General features: G+C 42.8%; 1 protein-coding gene across 3 annotated transcripts in view; it reads left to right on the top strand.

Annotated features, from left to right (window-relative positions):
- The window catches only part of TNPO1 (transportin 1), a 197,193-nt gene that overhangs the window by 37,487 nt on the left and 136,393 nt on the right, over window positions 1-23,313 (top strand). For all 3 annotated transcript variants that reach the window (XR_012243279.1, XM_073624364.1, XM_073624357.1), the window contains exon 3: window positions 22,860-23,009. Coding sequence is in view for 2 of the 3 variants with exons in the window: in XM_073624364.1 (XP_073480465.1) it covers window positions 22,860-23,009 (150 nt within the window). In the remaining variant the exon portion in view is untranslated. The remainder of the gene's footprint in view (window positions 1-22,859; window positions 23,010-23,313) is intronic.

The following is a 23,313-nucleotide window of genomic DNA, read 5'->3' as shown; positions in this document are numbered from 1 at the left end:
AAAGCCAACTGCAATATGTAATCCAGAGGATTCTCCCCTGCAGTACTTGTTTCTGTTACTAGATGTCTTAAATCTGATGTCCGTCATTCAACACCCTTCCTCTGAACCCTGTGACTGGACAGTGAAAGCAGAAGCAGCGCAGTGATGGATTGATCTTTCTCTGCGCTCTCCTATCAGCATGCTCCTTGTCAGCACGTAAATAGGTTGGCTCCTTGTACTTCTATTTCCTCACACTCCATTTCTACTGTACGTGGATTGCAAGAGGCTGATACTAGGTCAAATTCAGGTACCTCCACTGCTTGCATTTAAAAAATACGTTTAACTGCTTGCCGACAGTGTCCCTTAAGAGTATGGTGGCAGAGTGGCTCTCCTGTGCTGGATCATGTATCTAGTTTAATGTAAAAATACAAAATTGTTTTAGCATTTACATGTACCTCCTTGGGTATAATATAAACTAACCACTTATTTTAAATAATTTCACATGTCTTTAACCGCTTTAACTGACAATTGTGCGGTCGTGCGACATGGCTCAAACAAAATTGACGTCCTTTTTTCCCACAAATGGAGCTTTCTTTTGGTGGTATTTGATCACCTCTGCGATTTTTATTTTTTGCGCTATAAACAAAATAAGAGCGACAATTTTGAAAAAAACGCATTATTTTTTACATTTTGCTATAATAAATAGCCCCCAAAAATATATAAAAAATTTTTTTTTTCCTCAGTATAGGCCGATCGTATTCTTCTACATATTTTTGGTAAAAAAAATCGCAATAAGCGTTTGATTGGTTTGCGCAAAAGTTATAGCGTTTTCAAAATAGGGGATAGTATTATGGCATTTTTATTAATTTTTTTTACTGGTAATGGCGGCAATCAGTGATTTTTATTGTGACTGCGACGTTATGGTGGACATGTCGGACATTTTTTACACATTTTTGGGACCATTGTCATTTATACAGCGATCAGTGCGATTAAAAATGCACTGATTACTGTGTAAATGACACTGGCAGTGAAGGGGTTAACCACTAGGGGGCGGGGAGGGGTTAAGTATGTCCTAGGGGAGTGATTCTAACTGTAGGGGGGATGGGCTGTGTGTGTCACTACGCTGATCACTGCTCCCGATGACAGGGAGCTGTGATCAGTGACACTTGTCACTAGGCAGAACGGGGAGATGCTGTTTACATCAGCATCTCCCCGTTCGTCCTCTCCGTGAGGCGATCGCGGGTATGCCCGCTGCGATCGAGTCCACAGGACCCGTGACCCGACTCACGGAGCTTCCGGCCGGCGCGTGCACGCAATGGCACGGCGGGGAATTCAAATGGACGTACCTGTAAGTCCATTTGCCCAGCCGTGCTATTCTGCCGACGTACATCGGCGTGCGCCAGTTGGGAACCGGTTAAAGCAATACTCATCATCTAAAAAAGGATTGTTTAAAAACAAGTCATCACATTAGTTGTCCAGGATGGACCTGAGATCCGATTTGGCCAACACGTTTTGTGGGCTGACCCGCTCCGTCAGGGCCTCAGATCTTGTCAAGTACTGTATTTTGCTGTATGGTAGAGTTGGTGAGAGAAAGCCAGGTTGGCCTGTGGGGAATGTCTCCAAACCCTTCAAAAGACCTGCCCACATCCAAATCGAAGACATGCTGTGAACCTAAAGACTCGAATATCTGGCTTGATAGTCCACATATATAAACAGATGGCAGATGAGCAACCTGCCAATTCTGACAACCTACCTAGCCAGAATAAACATGACACTGGATGCAAGCCAGACTACATCAGATACAGGTAACACCTAGAGCGGAGGGTCTTTCTGGTAGTCTGACCTAATTTCTACCTAGAAACGTCATTGGATTCATACTTCACCCCTTAAGAGCGTAATCTCTTGCTTATCTGTCATCTGTTGAATATCTGGCTTGGTAATCCACATACTGGTATTTATTTTTAGAAGAGGCCCTATAGAGAATAAAATGGTGGCTGTTACAATTTTTTATGTCGCATGGTATTTGTGAAGCGTTTTTTTAAACGCAATTTTTGGGGAAAAATCCTCTTCATTAATTTTATTGCACCCAAACAATTTAGAATACCTAATTTATTTGTTGAGATACAAAAGATGTTACATCCAGTAAATGGATACCTAACATGTCATGCTTTAAAATTTATGTACACTTTAAAAGTATTTTATAGCTTACCAGTGGAGTATGCAGGAGGTCTGGTGCTTGAATTATTGCTCTTACTCTGATGTTCGTGGCCATACCTCATGTATATATGGTGCGGTCGCCGTATGTGTGCGTTTACCTTTTGCGTGGCAGCTTGGGGGAAAAGGGTTGCTTGAAAAAGTTTCTTTCGAGAAATTTTGATCACTTATAATGCTGTCTTGAGGAATGTAAACATCCCTTGTGACAGCAATAGGCAGTGACTGGTACTCTTTATGGAGAGATATGGGTTCTATTAGACCCCAGATCTCTCGTATGCCCTTAAAAGTATCTGATCACACACAGATCAAAGTGATCAGATGCTTTCAGTTTTTTAAAATGCCGCTGTTTACTTCTGGGGAAAATGGAAGAGACAAAAATGTTGCTCCCGGTCTCCTGTACCCTAGAGCTGATTGGGAACCTTCCAGTCCTCGAAAAGCTCTATGGTAAGCTGGCGGAACCACTGGCTTCACTTCTGGTTCTTTGGTGGGACAGAGAGCTCAGAGAGGCACCAGTGGGAGGTGGGGGCATGATCCCGATCTAATCACGTGAAGTATCAACGTAAAAGTATGTATTGCGGTCCTCAACTTGGAAAGACTTTAAGTGGCACTAAAGGCACTGTACTTGCCACCTCTCTATTGGTCCAAGGTCCTCGAAGGGTTTAGCGCAATTGTTGGGTGCCAGGCTTCGGGCATCTTCATTGGCTGGGGCAGGATAACAAACCACGTGCGTTTTGGACACGGGGACTGTGCTGGCAATATAAGCTGATCTATGCACACGCATATCTCTTCTGCGATAGTCTGCCTGTTTGCAATATTTTTTTAAAATGCCTTCAGTTTGTACTTCCTAGACCTAGAATCTTAGGAACTTCACAAGTATGAAGAAATCATACTTTGTACACAGGATGACTGCACCTTCTTATGTGAGATTTGAAAATGGATGGATAGCTTGTCCCCTCCCACCTTTCAAAAAAAAAAAAAAAAAAAAAAAAGTCACAATGTGAACACCATATAAATTGTGTGACATGGATCCGTACTGTGGTGTCACATTTTTCCTCACGTGCAGCAATAATCTGTGTAGTTAATTTTCTTTTGGCTAGCAACTGCTGCTTTACAATAGGCAGATTTTCTGAATAGTGTCTATTGTGTACAGCGTTCTCTTGCAGTCAAAGCCTTTTTGGCGGTGAGCATTTTCTGTTTCTGGTTTTCTATGCAGTTCCACATCATTCTGCCTGCCCCATTCTAGGCTGAAAAATACAAATTAGCTTCTGACAGTGATTACCCTTTGTAAATCACCACTGTCCCTAGGCACTGGCAGATTTACTCTTAATTGCATGACTTTCAATAATAGTTCTGTGCTAAATGTACTAGATTTGCTTTCATGTAAATTACTACTACCTGAACCTGTAAGCTGTTGTTTCTGAATGCTGAGTTGAATGAGTTGTCAGGAGATTCTGTGTGGTAGCCAGGTGACATGTGCAACTATAAAATTGAAAGCGTGCTCAAGATGGAAAATTTATTTTTTTATGTTTTTGACAAATTGCATCAAATTCTAGATTTGTAGCTATACATACTTATGGCAGAGCGTCCTCTCACAGTTCTGTTAGTGTTTCCTGCAATTTATTTTATTTCAGGTACTTGTATAGCGCCGTCAATTTATGCAGCGCTTTACATATACATTGTACATTCACATCAGCCCCTGCCCTAAAGGAGCTTACACTCGAAGGTCTCTAACTCACATTCATACATACTAGGGACAATTTAGACAGGATCCAATTAACCTACCAGCATGTCTTTGGAGTGTGGGAGGAAACCGGAGTACCCGGAGGAACTATCTGTGAAGATATTTTCATTGACAACACCGCAGATGAAGGCTGGAAGTCTCAAAGTATCACATGTTCCTGTTACTATAATCGTTTTTCTAGAGATCATATGTATAGCAACTTGAGCATGAGATTCTGTGGCTAGAAATTGAGTCTTGAAAATCCAGTTCCATGTTTCATTAACTAACTAATGATGAATAATATTGAATCAATCATTCATTCTAGAACTGGAATTCCTGGTAGAAGAGAACATTACCTGGGAGGAAACCCATATGGATAATCCTGCCCATTCATTTATCCCATATACCATCCACTGACTTCCATTGAGATCAGTAGTACAACTCAAATCAGTCCTTCCAATTCCAGGGTGCCAAGTGTAATCCTGGACTCTGACCTCTCCTTTCAGCAGCACATTCAATCCAAATCTTGCCGCATTCACTTATGTAAAATTTCCTTAATGTCATATGTCCTCCCAGGATCGCACTCCATGGCCCATACCCTGGCGCAATCTGTTACCCACCGTGTCCACCGGACATGGCCAATGATAGATCACTGTCCTGGCCCACTGCCGCTGCCAAATGATTGCTGTGGCCAATTACAGCAGACCACATGACAGTTATACACAACAAAAGGCTTTGATTCATGCCTTTCATTATGTACTATTAGCTGTGGCCAATCACAATAGTAAACACAGAATTAGTAGTTTTATAGCCATATAGTAGTTTTATAGAAAAAATGGTTGCTTCTAATTGTAAAAATCAGTTCTAAGCAATCATGGTGTGTAGAAAAAAAAAAAAAAATCTGATCACCTCCCCAGAGAAGAACGGTGTTACTATGGTAATGGTAAAAATTAATTGTAAAAAAAAAAAGTCATAAAGATTTAAAAAGAGTCAGTGTCCCTGATCACCGCTACACCAGTTATGACGGTGTACTGCACTGGTGACAGCATGTACAAAAAAATTTAAATTTTTTTTTGTAAATTTTTTGGGGAAAAACCCCAACAAAACACTCCATACCTCTTCATAAATACATTGGACTATCTACTTTCCAATAAGGGGTAATTTTGGGAGATATTTGTACTGTCCTGACATTTTCGGGCCTCAAGAAATGAGTCGGTACATCAGGATTGAGATATATATATATATAATTAGTGGGGACGGAAAGTATTCAGACCCCCTTAAATTATTCACTCTTTGTTATATTGCAGCCATTTGCTAAAATCATTTAAGTTCATTTTTTTCCTCATTAATGTACACACAGCACCCCATATTGACAGAAAAACACAGAGTTGTTGACATTTTTGCAGATTTATTAAAAAGAAAAACTGAAATCACATGGTCCTATGTATTTAGACCCTTTGCTCAGTATTTAGTAGAAGCACCCTTTTGATCTAATACAGCCATAAGTCTTTTTGGGAAAGATGCAACAAGTTTTTCACACCTGGATTTGGGGATCCTCTGCCATTCTTCCTTGCAGATCCTTTCTAGTTCTGTCAGGTTGGATGGTAAATGTTGGTGGACAGCCATTTTTAGGTCTCTCCAGAGATGCTCAATTGGGTTTAAGTCAGGGCTCTGGCTGGGTCATTCAAGAACAGTCACGGAGTTGTTGTGAAGCCACTCCTTTGTTATTTTAGCTGTGTGCTTAGGGTCATTGTCTTGTTGGAAGGTAAACCTTCAGCCCAGTCTGAGGTCCACTCTCGAAGGTTTTCGTCCAGGATATCCCTGTACTTGGCTGCATTCATCTTTCCCTCGATTGCAACCAGTCGTCCTGTCCCTGCAGCTGGAAAACGCCCCCACAGCATGATGCTGCCACCGCCATGCTTCACTGTTGGGACTGTATTGGACAGGTGATGAGCAATGCCTGGTTTTCTCCACACATACCGCTTAGAATTAAGGCCAAAAAGTTCTATCTTGGTCTCATCAGACCAGAGAATCTTGTTTCTCACCATCTTGGAGTCCTTCAGGTGTTTTTTTTAGCAAACTCCATGCGGGCTTTCATGTGTCTTGCACTGAGGAAAGGCTTCCGTTGGGCCTCTCTGCCATGAAGCCCCGACTGGTGGAGAGCTGCAGTGATGGTTGAGTTTCTACAACTTTCTCCCATCTCCCGACTGCATCTCTGGAGCTCAGCCACAGCGATCTTTGGGATCTTCTTTACCTCTCTCACCAAGGCTCTTCTCCCTTGATAGCTCAGTTTGGCCGGACGGCCAGCTCTAGGAAGGGTTCTGGTCGTCCCAAACGTCTTCCATTTAAGGATTATGGAGGCCACTGTACTCTTAGGAACCTTAAGTGCAGCAGAAATTTTTTTGTAACATTGGCCAGATCTGTGCCTTGCCACAATTCTGTCTCTGAGCTCTTCAGGCAGTTCCTTTTGACCTCATGATTCTCATTTGCTCTGACATGCACAGTGAGCTGTAAGGTCTTATATAGACAGGTGTGTGTGGCTTTCCTAAACAAGTCCAATCAGTATAATCAAACACAGCTGGACTCAAATGAAGGTAGAACCATCTCAAGGATGATCAGAAGAAATGGACAGCACCTGAGTTAAATATGAGTGCCACACCAAAGGGTCTGAATACTTAGGACCATGTGATGTTTCAATTTTTCTTTTTTAATCTGCAAAAATGTCAACAATTCTGTGTTTTTCTGTCAATATGGGGTGCTGTGTGTACATTAATGAGGGAAAAAATGAACTTAAATGGCTGCAATATAACAAAGAGTGAAAAATTTAAGGGGGTCTGAATACTTTCCGTCCCCAGTGTATGTGTGTATATGTATGTATGTATATGTGTGTGTGTATATATTTGTATATATATTAATATGTGTGTGTGTGTAAAAAGCATCAAAAATGCACATGTCCTTATTTTAGTTTATGGGAAAAAAGGCACTGGACTGCACCAAAAACACGCATGCAGAAAAGCATCTGGAACGCATCCAAACTGCATTTCTGTGGTGTGAACTGGCATTTAAAGCAGAGGTCCGCTGAAAAAAAAATATGAAAAGCCAGCAGCTACAAATACTGCAGCTGCTGACTTTTAATATATGGACACTTACTTGTCCAGGGAGCCCGCGAAGTCGGAAGCTGATCCGTCCTTCGGCTCTCGGCTGCTGCTGCTGCTCCCATCCTCGGTAAGGGAATAAGGAAGTGAAGCCGTGTGGCTTCACTTCCTGGTTCCCTACTGCGCATGCGCGAGCCGCGCTGCGTGTCCTCTCGGGTCCCTGCTGTGTTCTGTGTCTCACAGAACACATTGGGGGAGGACGGGGTAGGCGCCGGAAGTGGCATAGGTCACCACAAGCGCAGCGGTGATCTGTGCCAGGAAGTGGGAGCAAATACCTGTATTAGACAGGTATCTGCTCCCTCCTCCCCCCCCTGAAAGGTGCCAAATGTGACACCAGAGGGGGGGAGGAATCCAAAAAGTGGAAGTTCCATTTTTGGGTGGAACTCCACTTTAAAAGCTGAAAATTGGCCTGGGCAGCAAGGGGGTAAAAGTCAGCTATTGAATCGGCTCAAAATATCACCCAAACTATCCTCTTCACTTTTTCCACGATTTCCTGCCCGCTTGTTTCTTCATTACCACCTCCCATGCTCGTCTCCAGGACTTTAGAATCTCTTCCAACTTCTGAAAATCCCTACTCAATATCTCCTACCTCCTACCATTTCCGTATTCTAGATGATCCCTGGCGGCTCACCTCTATGCTGCTCCTATCTAAAAACTTTTACCTTCTTCATCAACTCAACCCCCCCCCCCACAGTTATTGCTGTCTGTATGAATTGTTCCTCCCTTTTACTTTGTGAGCTCACAAGCAGTGCTCTCCCAAATCTCACATCTGGAATTGTATTGTAATTACTGTCTCCCTGTATATAAAGTGCTGTGCAACTGTTGGCTCTATATAAATCCTGAAAAAAATGTTTTCAAAATGTTAGCATTTGCATGTAGCAGTTTTTGAGTGGGCACGTGACTGGTACAAACCAGGGAGCCTGCACACTTGAAGATCTCTTATGCCAGACTTATGTTTGGAAGTGTAATAAGCAAGAGTAACAAAACACATTGATGAACGGAGTTGGACAGGCTGTCTATTACTCGATGCTGGCCAAGAAGCAGGGTTTGATCTTGAGCTCAGGGCATGGTGTGCCATTAACTTGTTGTATGAATTCCCCATGGGACTGAATGGAAAGAGTACAAACTTTTCAACTGCCTTGTCATGTGAATGAGATAAGCTACCTGCATATTTTCTCTCCATTCCATACTGAATAAGACCCACAGCTAGTGTTGCCAACCTACCAGATTGAAATTTACTGACACAACACTCAACATTTACTGGCACAGCCACGTTTTTACTGGCATTTTCAAAAGTTACGAAATTACAGTTTTAAGTGCAAATTACAGTATTTAGGTTACAAATACAATATGCATTTAGCAATCTGATTTAAGGTAGATAATAAGGCAAAAAACATATTTCTTTTATTTTCGTTATAGTAAGTAAGTAGCTCCGTGACAGGACTCGGGGGGTCAAGAAATTAGAATGGGCGCACACGCATAAAATTGACACAGTAACATCGATAGCCGTGTACAGCAGCACAGATGATGGTGAGACCTCACTGACAGAATACGTCACCTGAGTCACAGCGACCGTCTCTCTCCAAGCCTAGTGGTCCCCCCCAGTCCACTCCAGTCTAAACAGCAATGACAGTCCCGGTCCCAGCCTGTCTTGCTCCCATACCGCAGACCCACACACGAGGCTCAGGCCGCTCTGCTTGGCTCCATTGCACCATGACATCACACGACTTGCTCAGGTACCGCCTCCCCCAGAGCCGCCTGATCACACTGTAGCAGGCTCCTGGATGGTCTCAGCCGGCTCCGGACGAAGCCAAACATCACAGCCATATTTTTTACTGGCAGGAGAAAATTGCCTGCTTTTTACTGGCTGCCAGTAAAAATACTGCTGACGGTTGGCAACACTACCCACAGCATGCACTCTTGTTCTAGGTCAGTAACTCCATGTTAGAAAACCAGAAGTGACCAGCCAAAGTTCGAACCATCTATAGCCATTCTCGATCCAGGGAAGCAGCAAATGCCAAAGATGGCTGCAGTGCTGATCAATGTATTCTGACAGCTTAAGCCCCGTACACACGATCAGAAAATTGTACAAAAAAATACCGCTTTCGAAGTGATGGTACGATAATCGGATCGTTCGTACAGAGCTTTTGAGAGCCGATCATGGCAGTTCATCCCTTCTTTCCCGTCGGACATGAACGAAAATTTTTTACCTACGATGCCAGATCGCGCGATTTTCATTTAATCAGTACAGCTGTTGTTCGAAAATGCAATACAAATGCATTACAACACATGACATCGCTTCCAAATGTTTATTCTATCATACGAGAATTTTCGTGACATTAGTAAACTCATCAGATTCGATCTGTGATTATCATGCAAAAAAAAAAAAAAATGGATGGTCATTCCTCCAATAATCTTATCGTGTGTACCGAGAACTAGAAGTCCCGTTGTCAATACAATAGCGCAGCTGGGAGGATTCCTTTTATCCACCCCCTGAATGTGTTGATGGGAGAATCTGATCCATTTGTGACCAGCCTTATGGCCCGTATACACGATCCTAATATCGTACGACAGATCGTATGACTTTTTTCTTTTAATAGTCGCAAGTAGAAATTGAATAGTTTACTAAAGTCACAAATTCTCGTACGACAGAAAAAAAAAACGGAAGTGATGTCATGTGTTGTAATGTATTTGTATTGTATTTTCGGACAACTGTACTAACTAAGCGAAAATCGTATGATCTGGTATCGTACAAGGAAAATTTTCGTGCTTGTCTGAATAATATTGGATGAATTGTCGTGATTGGCTCTCGAAAGCCCTGTATTAATGATCAGATTATCATACGATCGTGTCGAAAGTGGCATTTTCGGATCGTGTGTACGGGCCATTAGTCGATACTTTCTCCCATGCTCTGCCACCAGCACTGTTGCTGTTGGAGTATTGCCAGGAGCATGTGACCACCTCCCAGGACACAGTGCTTTGGCCAGGGTGGTCATTTGCCAGACCCGAATACTGTCATGATAGGCCTCATGCGCACTCAATGTTTTTACAGCTCCTATTTTTTTTTTCTGCAGCCAGTAAACTCCCCAGCATATTATCCTATGTGTCCATGCGCACATAGGCTGTTATCAGCGTTTTTTGGCTGGGAAAAAAACGCAGAACTAGTGGGTTTTTAGAGGAGTTTTTCAACTGTTAAAATGCTCCATCTCTGATAAAAGCTTAGAAGCGTGGCTATTTGCCATTTTTTAAGCGTTTTTGACCCATAAGCTTTTGTGAGTATAGTTTTGCTAAAAAAAGGTTAAAAATGCTACTGCAAAAACTCATTATATTGCTACAGCTAGCGCTGCTTGCATTTTTTAATACGTCCAATGTGCATGAGGCCTAAAAGACTTTACCCTAAAAGTTTTGAACATCCATCTCTGAAGGAGCAGTGTGTGTAAAGGTGAGCATTAGCGGGTGGGGAGTTTTTTTTTTTTTTTTTTTTTTTTTTGATTTTGGCACAAAGCATGGCCAAGCAACTGGCATTTTCAAAAGGCAAGGTTGACTGGCGGCTAATTTTCTCACCACCCAGGTTGAGTTAGTCTTTCTCTATATTTACTTTAAAATGATATACCGAATTTTAATCTAGTGTGCTATGTATTTTGTCCATATGCATTTTGGCGTCTATTTTGCTTGTAAATGCACAAGTTTACTGTTTAGGAGAAGCCATTCTTGGGAGTCGGTGGTACAGTGTATTACTCACACTTAAACTATGTTAAATGTTTATGAAATATGTGCAGCTTCTGCCTACACTTTTTTTTTTTGTTTTTTTTTCTGTAAATTTATCATGCCAATGAATTGGTTTCATTTTTTCCATTTTTACATCGAGCCCTGATTTGACTTGTGTAAGTCAAATGGAATGAAAAATAAGATCCATCTGTTGGGTTACTTGGCCAACTAATATTTTACCAGATTTTATTTTTAAAGCTGGACTGTGCCTTTGTTAGCACATTATGAATAAATGGCATTGGCAGAAGTGACACATTTTTGTTTTTTTCAGTTTAACTTGTAACACTTCCATGTTCTCTCCTGAATCGTTACTTGAATCAATTTACAGTAAATGGATGTTTAAGGACTTTAAGGCTTAATTCACTAAACCATATTGCATGCGATATTTGAATCACATTGACTCATTTGGTCCATATATTGCAAGTGATGCTGAAAAAGTTAAAGATTATGCGGTATTTACCTAAAAAATAAAAATAAAATAAAGATAGATATATATAGGTATATTCAATTCAATTTTTTTTTTTTTCATTGGTTTTTATCCACCCTGGTGGTATGTAAAAGCTGTAAAAGAACATTTTCACTGTCTGTTTCCAGCATTCAGAAAGAAAAACTGCCCTGTGTACATGAGCCCTGTGTGTGGATATATTCCTATTAGCACAGCATTGTGTGTTCACATTTATTATTTCAATTTGTGTATTTGATTAGTGTATTGTTGCATTTGTACGTATGAGGAGCATGGCACGATTACAGGATGTATAACTAGAGGTGCGCATCTTCACTGGTCTCGCAATTCGATACGATTCGATTCCGCGATGCATCACAATTACTGATGATGGTTTCCATCAAAAAAAATGTAAACATTTAGAAGAACTCAATTTTTAATTTTTTTTTTTTTTTTATCTGCTTTAAAAAAAAAAAAAACTAAAAAAAAAAAAACACTCCCTGCGTATAGCGGGACAAGGACATGGAAGAGTGCAGGATATGAGGGAGGGGTAGGAACTGAAGGACGGAAGAATCCTTAATTAAGAAAGGAAGGATGGAAGCGTCTGGGGATGGAGGAATCCATGGATAGAGAATGGAAGGCCAGAGGAGTCAGGAGATAGGAACTGAAGGATGAAAAAATCTGGGGATGGAGATGCAGGTGAGGAACATCAGAGGTAGAGGATCCCCTGTGCTGTGTACATGGCAGGGTTTGGGGTGATGGTCTCCTGGAGTCCAGGGTTGGGGATGTCATTGTGCTTTCTATATAAACATATTTTATTAAAGTGGAATTCCACCCGAAAGTGAAACATGCGCTTTAAGGAGTCTTGCCATGTAGTCCCTTACATGTCACAACTTTTTTTTGACCCATAAGCTTTTGTGAGTATAGTTTTACTAAAAAAAGGTTAAAAATGCTACTGCAAAAACTCGCTGGATCTTGGGTCAGGTAGGTGTGTGTGTGTGTGTGTGTGTTTATTCAGGAGCTACACTTTTTGTAGCTGCTGATTTCTAATAAACATAAAAATGACTGGAGTTCCGTTTTTAATATGTTTAACCAGTTGCCGACCGCCGCACGCCGATGTACGTCGGCACAATGGCACGGGCAGGCATAAGGGCTTACCTGTACGTCCCTGCCTGTGGCGGTCGGATTCTAGTCAGGGGTGATCAGAGGTGAGGGGGAGGCCACTCATTCGTGGCCACCCCCTTGCGATCCCTCCTGGCGAATGAAATGCTTCCTCGGCTTCTGTAATGCAAACAGAAGCGGAGGAAGTGATGTCATCTCTCCTCGAGCCGGTCTTTTCGTTCCGGTGCTGAGGAGAGAAGACATCAATGTGAGTTGCACCAACACTACACTTCCAGTAGAACACGCTGGCACACTTTTCACCCCCCGATCACCCCCCTGTCACAGTGACACCAATAGCAGTTTTTTTTTTTCTTCTGATTATTGCATTGGTTTGTGAAAGTTATAAGTGGTAGGGCAGTTATTGGTAGGCCCCTTTAGGTCTAGGGTACCCCCCTAACCCCCCCTAATAAAGTTTTAACCTCCGTGATCACCCCGTCGCCAGTGTCACTAAGCGATCGTTTTTCTGATCGCTGTATTAGTGTCACAGGTGACGCTAGTTAGGGAGGTAAGTATATAGGTTCGCCGTCAGTGTTTTATAGTGTCAGGGACCCCCATATACTACCTAATAAAGGTTTTAACCCCCTGATTGCCCCCTAGTTAACCCTTTCACCAGTGATCACCGTATAACTGTGACGGGTGACGCTGGTTAGTTTGTTTATTATAGTTTCAGGGCACCTGCCGTTTATTACCTAATAAAGGTTTAACCCCCTAATTGCCCGGCGGTGATATAAGTTAAGTTTTAGAGTCAGATAGGGTCTGCGTCGCCCCAGGCAGTGTCAGGTTAGTTCCAGTACCGCTAACACCCACGCACGCAGCATACACCTCCCTTAGTGGTATAGTATCTGAACAGATCAATATCTGATCAGATCTATACTAGCGTCCCCAGCAGTTTAGGGTCCCCAAAAATGCAGTGTTAGCGGGATCAGCCCAGATACCTGCTAGCCCCTGCGTTTTGCCCCTCAGCCCAGCCCTGCCCACCCAAGTGCAGTATGGATCACTGTCACTTACAAAACACTAAACACATAACTGCAGCGTTCGCAGAGCCAGGCCTGATCCCTGCAATCGCTAACAGTTTTTTGGTAGCGTTTTGATACAGTCCCTAACAATCAGGAGCTTTTTTTACCTGTGAGTCTCACTAGTGTACCACTAAATTTAGAGCCCAAAATGGCAAATCGAAGGTACACTAGTGAAGAGGCCTACATGTTTCTGAGCATGACAGATAGTGAAGAGGAAGTCACTCATCTGTCAGAATACGAACCTGTAGACAGCAGCGGCTCCATGACAGATAGCTCTGACGACGGAGTTGTGGTCCCTGCCAAGGTCAGGCGTACCAGACCCCAAACTTCTTCTTCTGTTGAGGTGCAGGAACCGAAGGTCCCTCCTATGGCGCAGAGAAGTACTAGTGCCGCTATTCCTTCTGGTGAACTGGCAAGCACCAGCGGCCTAGTACACCCTGGTCGTACATCCAGCACTGCAGTAACACTTGGTGACGTGGCGAGTCCTATAAATGCAGTTCAAGCTGGCGAGGTGGCAAGCACAAGTGTCCCGCTGCCACCAAGAAGACGAACACCGGCCCGTCGTGCCCTTCCTACTGCATTCGCCAATCCGAATTGGGAACCCACCACTTCTGCAGCACCCGTACTTCCCCCATTCACTGGCCAACCCGGCATTCATGTGGAAATAGTTGATTTTACGCCACTTGATTTTTATTCGCTGTTTTTCACCGAAGATCTCTCTAGATCTATTGTGGACCAAAGCAATTTGTACGCTGGTCAACACATCGCCACTATTCCCTAGTCCTCCCTTGCCAGAGATTGGAGACCAATTACGGTCTCCGAATTTAAGATCTTTCTGGGCCTTTCCCTCCTCATGGGCATAACCAAAAAGAGTGAGTTGCGGTCATATTGGTCCACTGACCCAATTCACCATATGCCTGTGTTCTCTGCTTCCATGGCCAGGGCCCGATACAAGCAGATTTTGCGGTTAATGCACTTCAACAACAATGAACTGTCGTCCTCGTGGAGACCCTGAATACAATCAGCTCTACAAAATTCGGCCCCTCGTAAACCACTTCAACCAACATTTTGCAGACTTGTTTACTCCCCATCAAGTTGTCTGCGTTGATGAGTCCCTGATTAAGTTTTCTGGCCACTTGTCATTCAAACAGTACCTTCCCAGCAAGTGTGCCAGATACGGGGTCAAGATGTATAAGCTCTGTGACAGGGCCACAGGCTATACATGTAGTTTTATGGTTTACGAGGGAAAAGACAGTCACGTAGAGCCGACAAACTGCCCTGACTACATAGGAAGCGCTGGCAAGATTGTGTGGGACTTGGTGTCAACCTTATTCGGAAAGGTGTACCACTTATATGTGGACAATTATTACTCGAGCGTGCCACTTTTTAATCACCTTTTTGATCATCAGATTGGAGCATGTGGCACCATGCGACCTAATTGCCGAGGCTTTCCCCAGCGGCTTGTAGATTCTCGTCTTAGGCTTAGGGAGAGCCTGCTTGCAGTGTAATAATTTGCTCGCTATGAAGTGCTGGGATAATAAGAATGTTTTCGTTCTTACCTCCTTTCATGCAGACACGACGGTCCAAATTACTACGGCAACTGGTTTTGTGGAGAAACCCCTCTATGTCCACGAATATGACCTCAATATGGGAGGGGTGGACCTCAACGACCAATTGTTGGCGCAGTACCTAGTTACCCGTAAGGCCAGACGCTGGTATAAAAAAGTGTCTGTATACTTATTTCAGTTGGCTTTGCTGAACGCTCACGTGCTATACAGAGCTTCAGGACGGACTGGATCCTTCCTTAAATTCCAGGAAGAGATCGTCAGAGCCCTTCTGTTTCCAGACGGTGCTCCACCTCACCTTCCCAAACCAAATGCAGTAAGCCGGCTGCATGAGAGGCATTTTCCTTATGTCCTCCTGCGTACCCCTACCTAACGAGCCCCCCAAAGAAAATGTGTCTGCAGAAAGCGGATATAGGCGTGACACCCGTTTTATTATTGTCCCTCCTGTCCTGACAATCCTGGCCTTTGCATTGGTGAATGTTTTGAACGCTACCATACACTAGTTGAGTATTAGCGTAGGGTACAGCACTGCACAGACTAGGACACACTTTCACAGGGTCTCCCAAGATGCCATCGCATTTTGAGAGACCCGAACCTGATACCAGTTACAAAAGTTAGTTAAAAAAAAAAACACAAAAAAATCTAACACAAAAAAATCTAAAATAAAAGTTGTTTTATTGTTCTATTCTGCAATGTTTTATTGTTATGTTTTATCATGTTTGCTTTTCAGATATGCAATTTTTTTTATACTTTACTGTGTTTTATTGTTAACCATTTTTTTTTGTTTTCAGGTATGCAATTCAGCTGCAGCGTTTGCTCTTACGATACATAAAGCCGTGACTCCGGCGCTGTCGGAGGTGATTTCACCACCACAGTTGCATACTTCAGCATATATGCCGAAGCATGGGGGCAGCAGGGACGGAACAGCGATTTGCTCCTATCTTTTGCGGGAGGATGCCCCCATGCTTCGGCATATATATATTTTAGGCACAGGTTGCGTTAAAATGTTTTATTTTTTACTATTTTTTTTTGTATTTGCGTTGCAGGTATGGTAAGTCTTACTGTTATACTGTAATGTTATTTTGTTTTATTGTTAACCATCATTTGCTTAGCAGGTACGCCATTCAGTTGCAGCGCGGATTTATTTATCTTGACAGCAACAGCGTTTGCTCCCACGATACATAAAGCCGTGACTCCAGCGCTGTCGGAGGTGATTTCACCACCACAGTTAAAAAAAGCATATATGCCGAAGCGTGGGGGCAGCAGGAGTGGAGGAGCGATTTGCTCCTAACTTTTGGGGCGGATGCCCCCATGCTTCGGCATATATAAATGGTTGCATGTATGCGTATCATTAGAAGTGGGTGGATGAAGGGAGGTATTCTAATGGTGGGCATACCCACCGATCAATCTTTTTTTTCGTTCAGCCCACAGGCTGCATAAAAAAAAATTACAAAATATGCTCAACAAGGACCAGCAACGTACTGGTATGTTGCTGAACTTTGAGTGGTTATACCAGAATGATGCCTGCAGGTTTAGGTATCATCTTGGTATCATTCTTCAGCCAGCAGTCAGCTTTCATGTAAAAGCAATCCTAGCGGCTTTTACAATCTAGACTGCTTTTACAAGCAGTGGGAGGGAATGTGTACCCCCCCCCCCCCCCCCACCGTCTTCCATGGTTTTCTCTGGCTCTCCTGTCCCAACAGGGAACCCGAGAATGCAGCCGGTGATTTGGCCAGCTGACCATAGAGCTGATCAGAGACCAGAATGGCTTCAATCATCTCTATGGCCTAAGAAACCGGAAGCTACGAGCATTTCATGACTTAGATTTCGCCGGATGTATACCGCGCCATTGGGAAAGCATTTTATCACACCAATCTTGGTGTGGTCAGATGCTCTGAGGAGAGATCTAGGGTCTAATAGACCCCAATTTTTTCAAAAAGAGTCACTACCTATTGCTATCATAGGGGATATTTACATTCCCAGAGATAACAATAAAAATGATAAAAAAAAAAAAAAAATGAAAGGAACAGTTTAAAAATAAGATTAAAAAAAAAAAAAAAAAAAAAAAAAAAAAAGCACCCCTGTTCCACCCTGCTCTCGCGCAAAGGCAAACGCATGCGTCAGTCTGGCGTCAAATGTAAACAGCAATTGCACCATGCATGTGAGGTATCACCGCGAAGGTCAGATCGAGGAAAGAATTTTTAGCAGTAGACCTCCTCTGTAAATCTAAAGTGGTAACCTGTAAAGGCTTTTAAAGGCTTTTAAAAATGTATGTAGTTTGTCGACACTGCACATTTGTGCGCAATTTTAAAGCATGTCGTGTTTGGCATCTATGTACTCGGCCTAAGATCATCTTTTTTATTTCATCAAAACATTTGGGCAATATAGTGTGTTTTAGTGCATTAAAAGTGTGGGTTTTTTTTCCCCCCCAAAAAATGCGTTTGAAAAATCGCTGCGCAAATACTGTGTGAAAAAAAGAAACACCCACCATTTTAATCTGTAGGGCCTTTGCTTTAAAAAAAATATATAATGTTTGGGGGTTCAAAGTAATTTTCTTGCAACAAAAAATATTTTTTCATGTAAACAAAGTGTCAGAAAGGGCTTTGTCTTCAAGTGGTTAGAGTGGGTGATGTGTGATATAAGCTTCTAAATGTTGTGCATAAAGTGCCAGGACAGTTCAAAACCCCCCCAAATGACCCTATTTTGGAAAGTAGACACCCCAAGCTATTTCCTGAGAGGCATGTCGAGTCCATGGAATATTTTATATTGTGACACAAGTTGCGGGAAAGACAAATTTTTTTTTTTTTGCACAAAGTTGTCACTAAATGATATATTGCTCAAACATGCCATGGGAATATGTGAAATTACACCCCAAAATACATTCTGTTTCTGCTGAGTATGGGGATACCACATGTGTGAGACTTTTTGGGAGCCTAGCTGCGTACGGGACCCTGAAAACCAAGCCCCGCCTTCAAGCTTTCTAAGGGCGTACATTTTTTATTTCACTCTTCACTGCCTATCAGTTTTGGAGGCCATGGAATGCCCAGGTGGCACACCCCCCCCCCCCCCCCCCCCATGATCCCATTTTGGAAAGTAGACACCCCAAGCTATTTGCTGAGAGGTATGGTGAGTATTTTGCAGACCTCACTTTTTGTCACAAAGTTTTGAAAATTGAAAAAAGAAAAAAAAAAAATTCTTGTCTTTCTTCATTTTCAAAAACAAATGAGAGCTGCAAAATACTCACCATGCCTCTCAGCAAATAGCTTGGGGTGTCTACTTTCCAAAATGGGGTCATTTGGGGGGGGTTTTGTGCCATCTTGGCATTTTATGTCCTTCAAAACTGTGATAGGCAGTGAAGAGTGAAATCAAAAATTTACGCCCTTAGAAATCCTGAAGGCGGTGATTGGATTTCAGGGCCCCGTACGCAGCTAGGCTCCCAAAAAGTCCCACACATGTGGTATCCCCATACTCAGGAGAAGCAGCTAAATGTATTTTGGGGTGCAATTTCGCATATAACCATGGCATGTGTGCTCAATATATCATTTAGTGACAACTTTTAGTAAATTTTTTTTTTTTTTTTAATCATTATTCAATCACTTGGGACAAAAAATTTTTATATTTTATGGGCTTAACATGCCTCTCAGCAATTTCCTTGGGGTGTCTACTTTTCAAAATGGGGTCATTTGGGGGGCTTTGTACTGCCCTGCCATTTTAACACCGCAAGAAATGACATAGGCAGTCATAAACTAAAAACTGTGTAAATTCCAGAAAATGTACCCTAGTTTGTAGACGCTATAACTTTTGCGCAAACCAATAAATATATGCTTATTGACATTTTTCTTAGCAAAGACATGTGGCCGAATACATTTTGGCCTAAATGCATGACTAAAATTGAGTTTATTGGATTTTTTTTTTTTATAACAAAAAGTAGAAAATATAATTTTCTTTCAAAATTTTCGGTCTTTTTCTGTTTATAGCGCAAAAAATAAAAACTGCAGAGGTGATCAAATACCATCAAAAGACAGCTCTATTTGTGGGAAGAAAAGGACACAAATTTAGTTTGGGTACAGCATTGCATGACCGCGCAATTAGCAGTTAAAGCGACGCAGTGCCAAATTGTAAAAAGTGCTCTGGTCAGGAAGGGGGTAAACTCTTCCGGGGCTGAAGTGGTTAAACAACATTCTAATTTGGGCTGAGCAGAAACTGCTTTTCATGTTATTGGTTCTCCTAAAAAGTTGAATCAATTCAGTAATGAATGCTTTTAGCTGACAAGATTTGGCTAGCAGATTGGGAGGTCTTCCAAGCTTTACCTGTTTGAATGCAGGAAGGATAGAAACATGACAGAAAAAAAAGGTTTCTGCTTTGCCAGGATGAAGAAAGGCACCTTGGTATAGTATTCTACCAGTACAGGACTTTCAATCTGACATCTGTGTTTTCCTCCGTGTTGCTCCTAAATCTGGTCATACGTGATTCCGTATTTTTTTTTTTTTTTTCTTTTTTCCTTCGTTCAGCCAGCGGGCTAAATGAAAAGAACTAAGCCGGTTCCCCCATCCACACATTTTAGGAAGGGGGAATCCTCACCTCTCTGCTATTGTATTCTGACAGCAGAGGGAATACCCCACTGTTGGAAAACCATGCCAGATTTGCTGGGATGGTTTAGATTTACTTGTTCCTTGAAGTCGGGGTCCCAGGCTATGTCCCAAGATCCCAGTGGGAAGTGTGGAGTCTTTCGTGAATGCTGCCCAGCCCTGTCCTGTAACGGTGGGCAGCTCACAGATGATTCATACGTAGATAGGGGTGGCAATAACGTGTAAATTGGGCATTCATATTTGCATTGCAGCGCACGCATGTGTAAATCCTCCTGCATTCACATATAAATCTCTCCCTCTGGAGGCCCCCTCCATTCAGACCATACAGATGAGTGTGTTCACGTTCCTGCAAGTCTCACATAGGGCAGCTCATTCATTTCAGGGGGTTGCCCTGTGCATGAGAAACAGAAAAAAGTCCCTGACGCTAAAACTCGGCAGCACCATGCATTTTGGCATGCTTCGGCAGATATGTAGGATTGCTATTAACAAATAATTGCACTGCTGTGGGTCTGTTAGAAGACAGGGCATTTCTTTGCGTGTTGGGAATGCTCACGTTTTTGCGTGCATTCCCGACATGCACACGTGAACAAAGGCTAAGGTCTTGGTTACATTGGTGGTCCATGTAAATTTTCTCATTACATTGCGGCTCGGTGTAGGATACTTTCGTTAGACTAGTGAACAGTGTCATTGTCCCCATTACATTGGTGGTCAGTGTAGTATACCCCAATACTTGCATAAAAAAACAAGATTGCCAGCTTTGCTCTACATTGTTTAGACTTTTGCCACTTTGTATTGCCACCTAACTAGTTGTATTACCAAGGGTTTTTGCCACCTAAAACCCACCAGCAATCACATCATGTTGCAGGAATCCGTAGGAAGGTCAGTGGTTACAGTTGTTTTCTAACCATTTAATGCCAAATGCATTTGCAGTAAGGTTGTACTGATACTGGGTTGTTATTGGCGAATATGGATACCGATATGCTAGGTCAGGGATATGCAATTAGCGGACCTCCTGCTGTTGCAGAACTACAAGTCCCATGAGGCATAGCAAGACTCCGACAGCCACAAGCATGACATCCAGAGGCAGAGGCATGATGGGACTTGTAGTTTTGCAGCAGCTGGGGGTCCGCTAATTGCATATCCCTGCTTTAGGTCAAGTACTCGCTGATACCTTTGCTGTGCGATTTGAGCCCATGCAAAATGCATGGGCTCAAATCACACTGCAAGTAATCGTGTGCAATTTAAACAGGAATGCGATGTGATTCCTGTATAAATTGCATGTGGGTAGCCTCACCGCCTCTTGGTGAACACAGGCTGAAGTCACTATGACAAGCCTGGGTTCACACAGGAGTGGTGTGGGAAAACGCATGCGATTCTGGAAGGAATCGCACCACATTCCTGTTCAAATCGCATGTAATTTTTTGCAGTGCGGTTTGAGCCCATTCATTTTGTATGGGCTGAAATCACACCGCAAAAGGTATTGGTTTCGGGTATCGGAGCATTTTCACGAGTACGGTTACTTGCAAAAATACTCGGTAACGGTGCAACCCTAGTTTGCATTGTAATGGACGTTTATCACTGTATTCTCAACAAGAACTGTTGGATTGCCACACTTTAAATAGATTGTACAGCGTAAGGTTAGTTATACATGTGAAAATTCTCTTTTTCAGCCCCAAATGAGAGCAATAACTTGATTCCCACACCCACAATAAATAGTATGCATTAGGTAATCTCCTCTGGTGGCTATTTGTATATAGACAGCCACAGCAGCTGTGGCTTTCTGAATATCCAGGCAGTGACTGCATCTGATTGGATGTTACATATGATAGGATGCAGTCACTGTTTGGCTGATAATTTTCCTCCTTTGATTTTGAAGCCAGCTTTTGTTGAGCTGGGTGGCGCATGGCTCAGATTTCAGCTGAATTGGCAGGAGCCTTTTATGACCAGTTTTGGCATCCTAAACAAATACATATATTTTTACTAATGAACAATACCTTCTTTGCTATGTTTGTCTCTGATAAATGGTTATCTATACAGTATTTTGAAATTAAAATGTTCATTAGATTGATATGCCTCTTGTAGAACGACGCTCATTTTTAATCAATGTCCTACCCTTACTTAGAGCCCTTGCACACTGGGGCGGGGGGCGGCGTCGGCGGTAAAACGCCGCTATTATTAGCGGCGTTTTACCGTCGGTATGCGGCCGCTAGCAGGGGGGGTTTTACCCCCCGCTAGCGGCCGAGAAAGGGTTAAATACCACCGCAAAGCGCCTCTGCAGAGGCGCTTTGCCGGCGGTATAGCCGCGCCGTCCCATTGATTTCAATGGGCAGGAGTGGTAAGGGAGCGGTATACACTCCGCTCCTTCACCGCTCCGAAGATGCTGCTGGCAGGACTTTTTTTACCGTCCTGCCAGCGCATCGCTCCAGTGTGCAAGCCCTCGGGGCTTGCACACTGGAATGAAAGCAGCGGCACTTTCGGGGCGGTTTGCAGGCGCTATTATTAGCGCAATAGTGCCTGCAAACCGCCCCAGTGTGCAAGGGCTCTTAATTAAAGTACATTTGCTACTTACAATGGCTTGCTGGAGACATAGCAAAAAAAGTGTCTCTGGATTTTTTTCTTTTCGGAATGTTGGCAACTATGGGATACACGGATTAGTGCTGCAACCATTGGCTGCGGTAGCTGATTGGGTGGGTTTTTATCCAACAGGGTGGTTGAACAGAAGTCGATCTGTAGATAGACTTCAGTTCAACTGCAGCTCCCGCAGTTGGATCAAAATTTAGATGATCGCTGCTGAACCAGCCAAATTTCTATCCATCTATGACCATCTTTTAAACTCCTAGCGCGAAGATTAACCACTTCAGCCCCGGAAGATTTGGCTGCTCAATGACCAGAGCACTTTGACAATTGCGCGGTCGTGCGACGCTGTACCCAAACAGAATGGACGTCCTTTTTTCCCAAAAAGAGCTTTCTTTTGGTGGTATTTGATCAGCTCTGCGGTTTTTATTTTTTGTGCTATAAACAAAAAAAGAGTGACAGTTTTGAAAAAAACACAATATTTTGTACTTTTTGCTGGGCCATGTTGCCTCAGTACAACTACGGCGGCTGGTCGGCATGTGGTTAAACATGATTTATGTGAATTGCAAAAAAAAAATTTGAATTGTCATATCGCTACAGACTTTTATGGCTATACTGTTAAACAAGCTCTAGTTAAACCAATTGTGACTCTATGCCAAATACTTCTGTCTTACAGATGAGCCTACACGCTCTTTGAGTGGACTGATCCTGAAAAATAATGTGAAAGCTCATTTTCAGAACTTCCCTAATGGGGTGACGGACTTTATAAAGAGCGAGTGCTTGAATAACATTGGTGACTCATCCCCACTGATTAGAGCAACTGTAGGTAAGTGCTTTCTGGTAAAATCACACTGTCAGTAAACATTACTTCATAGTTAGTTATTTTATCTGGGCAGTGAAAAGGACAGTAAAATTCTGTGGTTGAAATTGCCCACACTTTTTGTTTAAACACCCATCAAATCCATAACCGAGAGAGCAATTTCTTTAGTTGGATGCCTTATGCCTATCTACTGTAGCATCCCTTAAGATCCCATTCACGAAAGCGTCGTACTACAGGCGGTCCCCTAGTTACAAACATCTGACTTACAAACGACTCCTACTTACAAAACGGAGGGAGAAAACAGGAAGCG

This window comes from Aquarana catesbeiana, linkage group LG01 (genome assembly GCF_042186555.1).
Source record: "Aquarana catesbeiana isolate 2022-GZ linkage group LG01, ASM4218655v1, whole genome shotgun sequence".
In the NCBI taxonomy this organism is placed as follows: domain Eukaryota; kingdom Metazoa; phylum Chordata; class Amphibia; order Anura; family Ranidae; genus Aquarana; species Aquarana catesbeiana.
The sequence above is the reverse complement of the archived record's forward strand: the minus strand, read 5'-3'. Positions and strand labels throughout refer to the sequence as shown.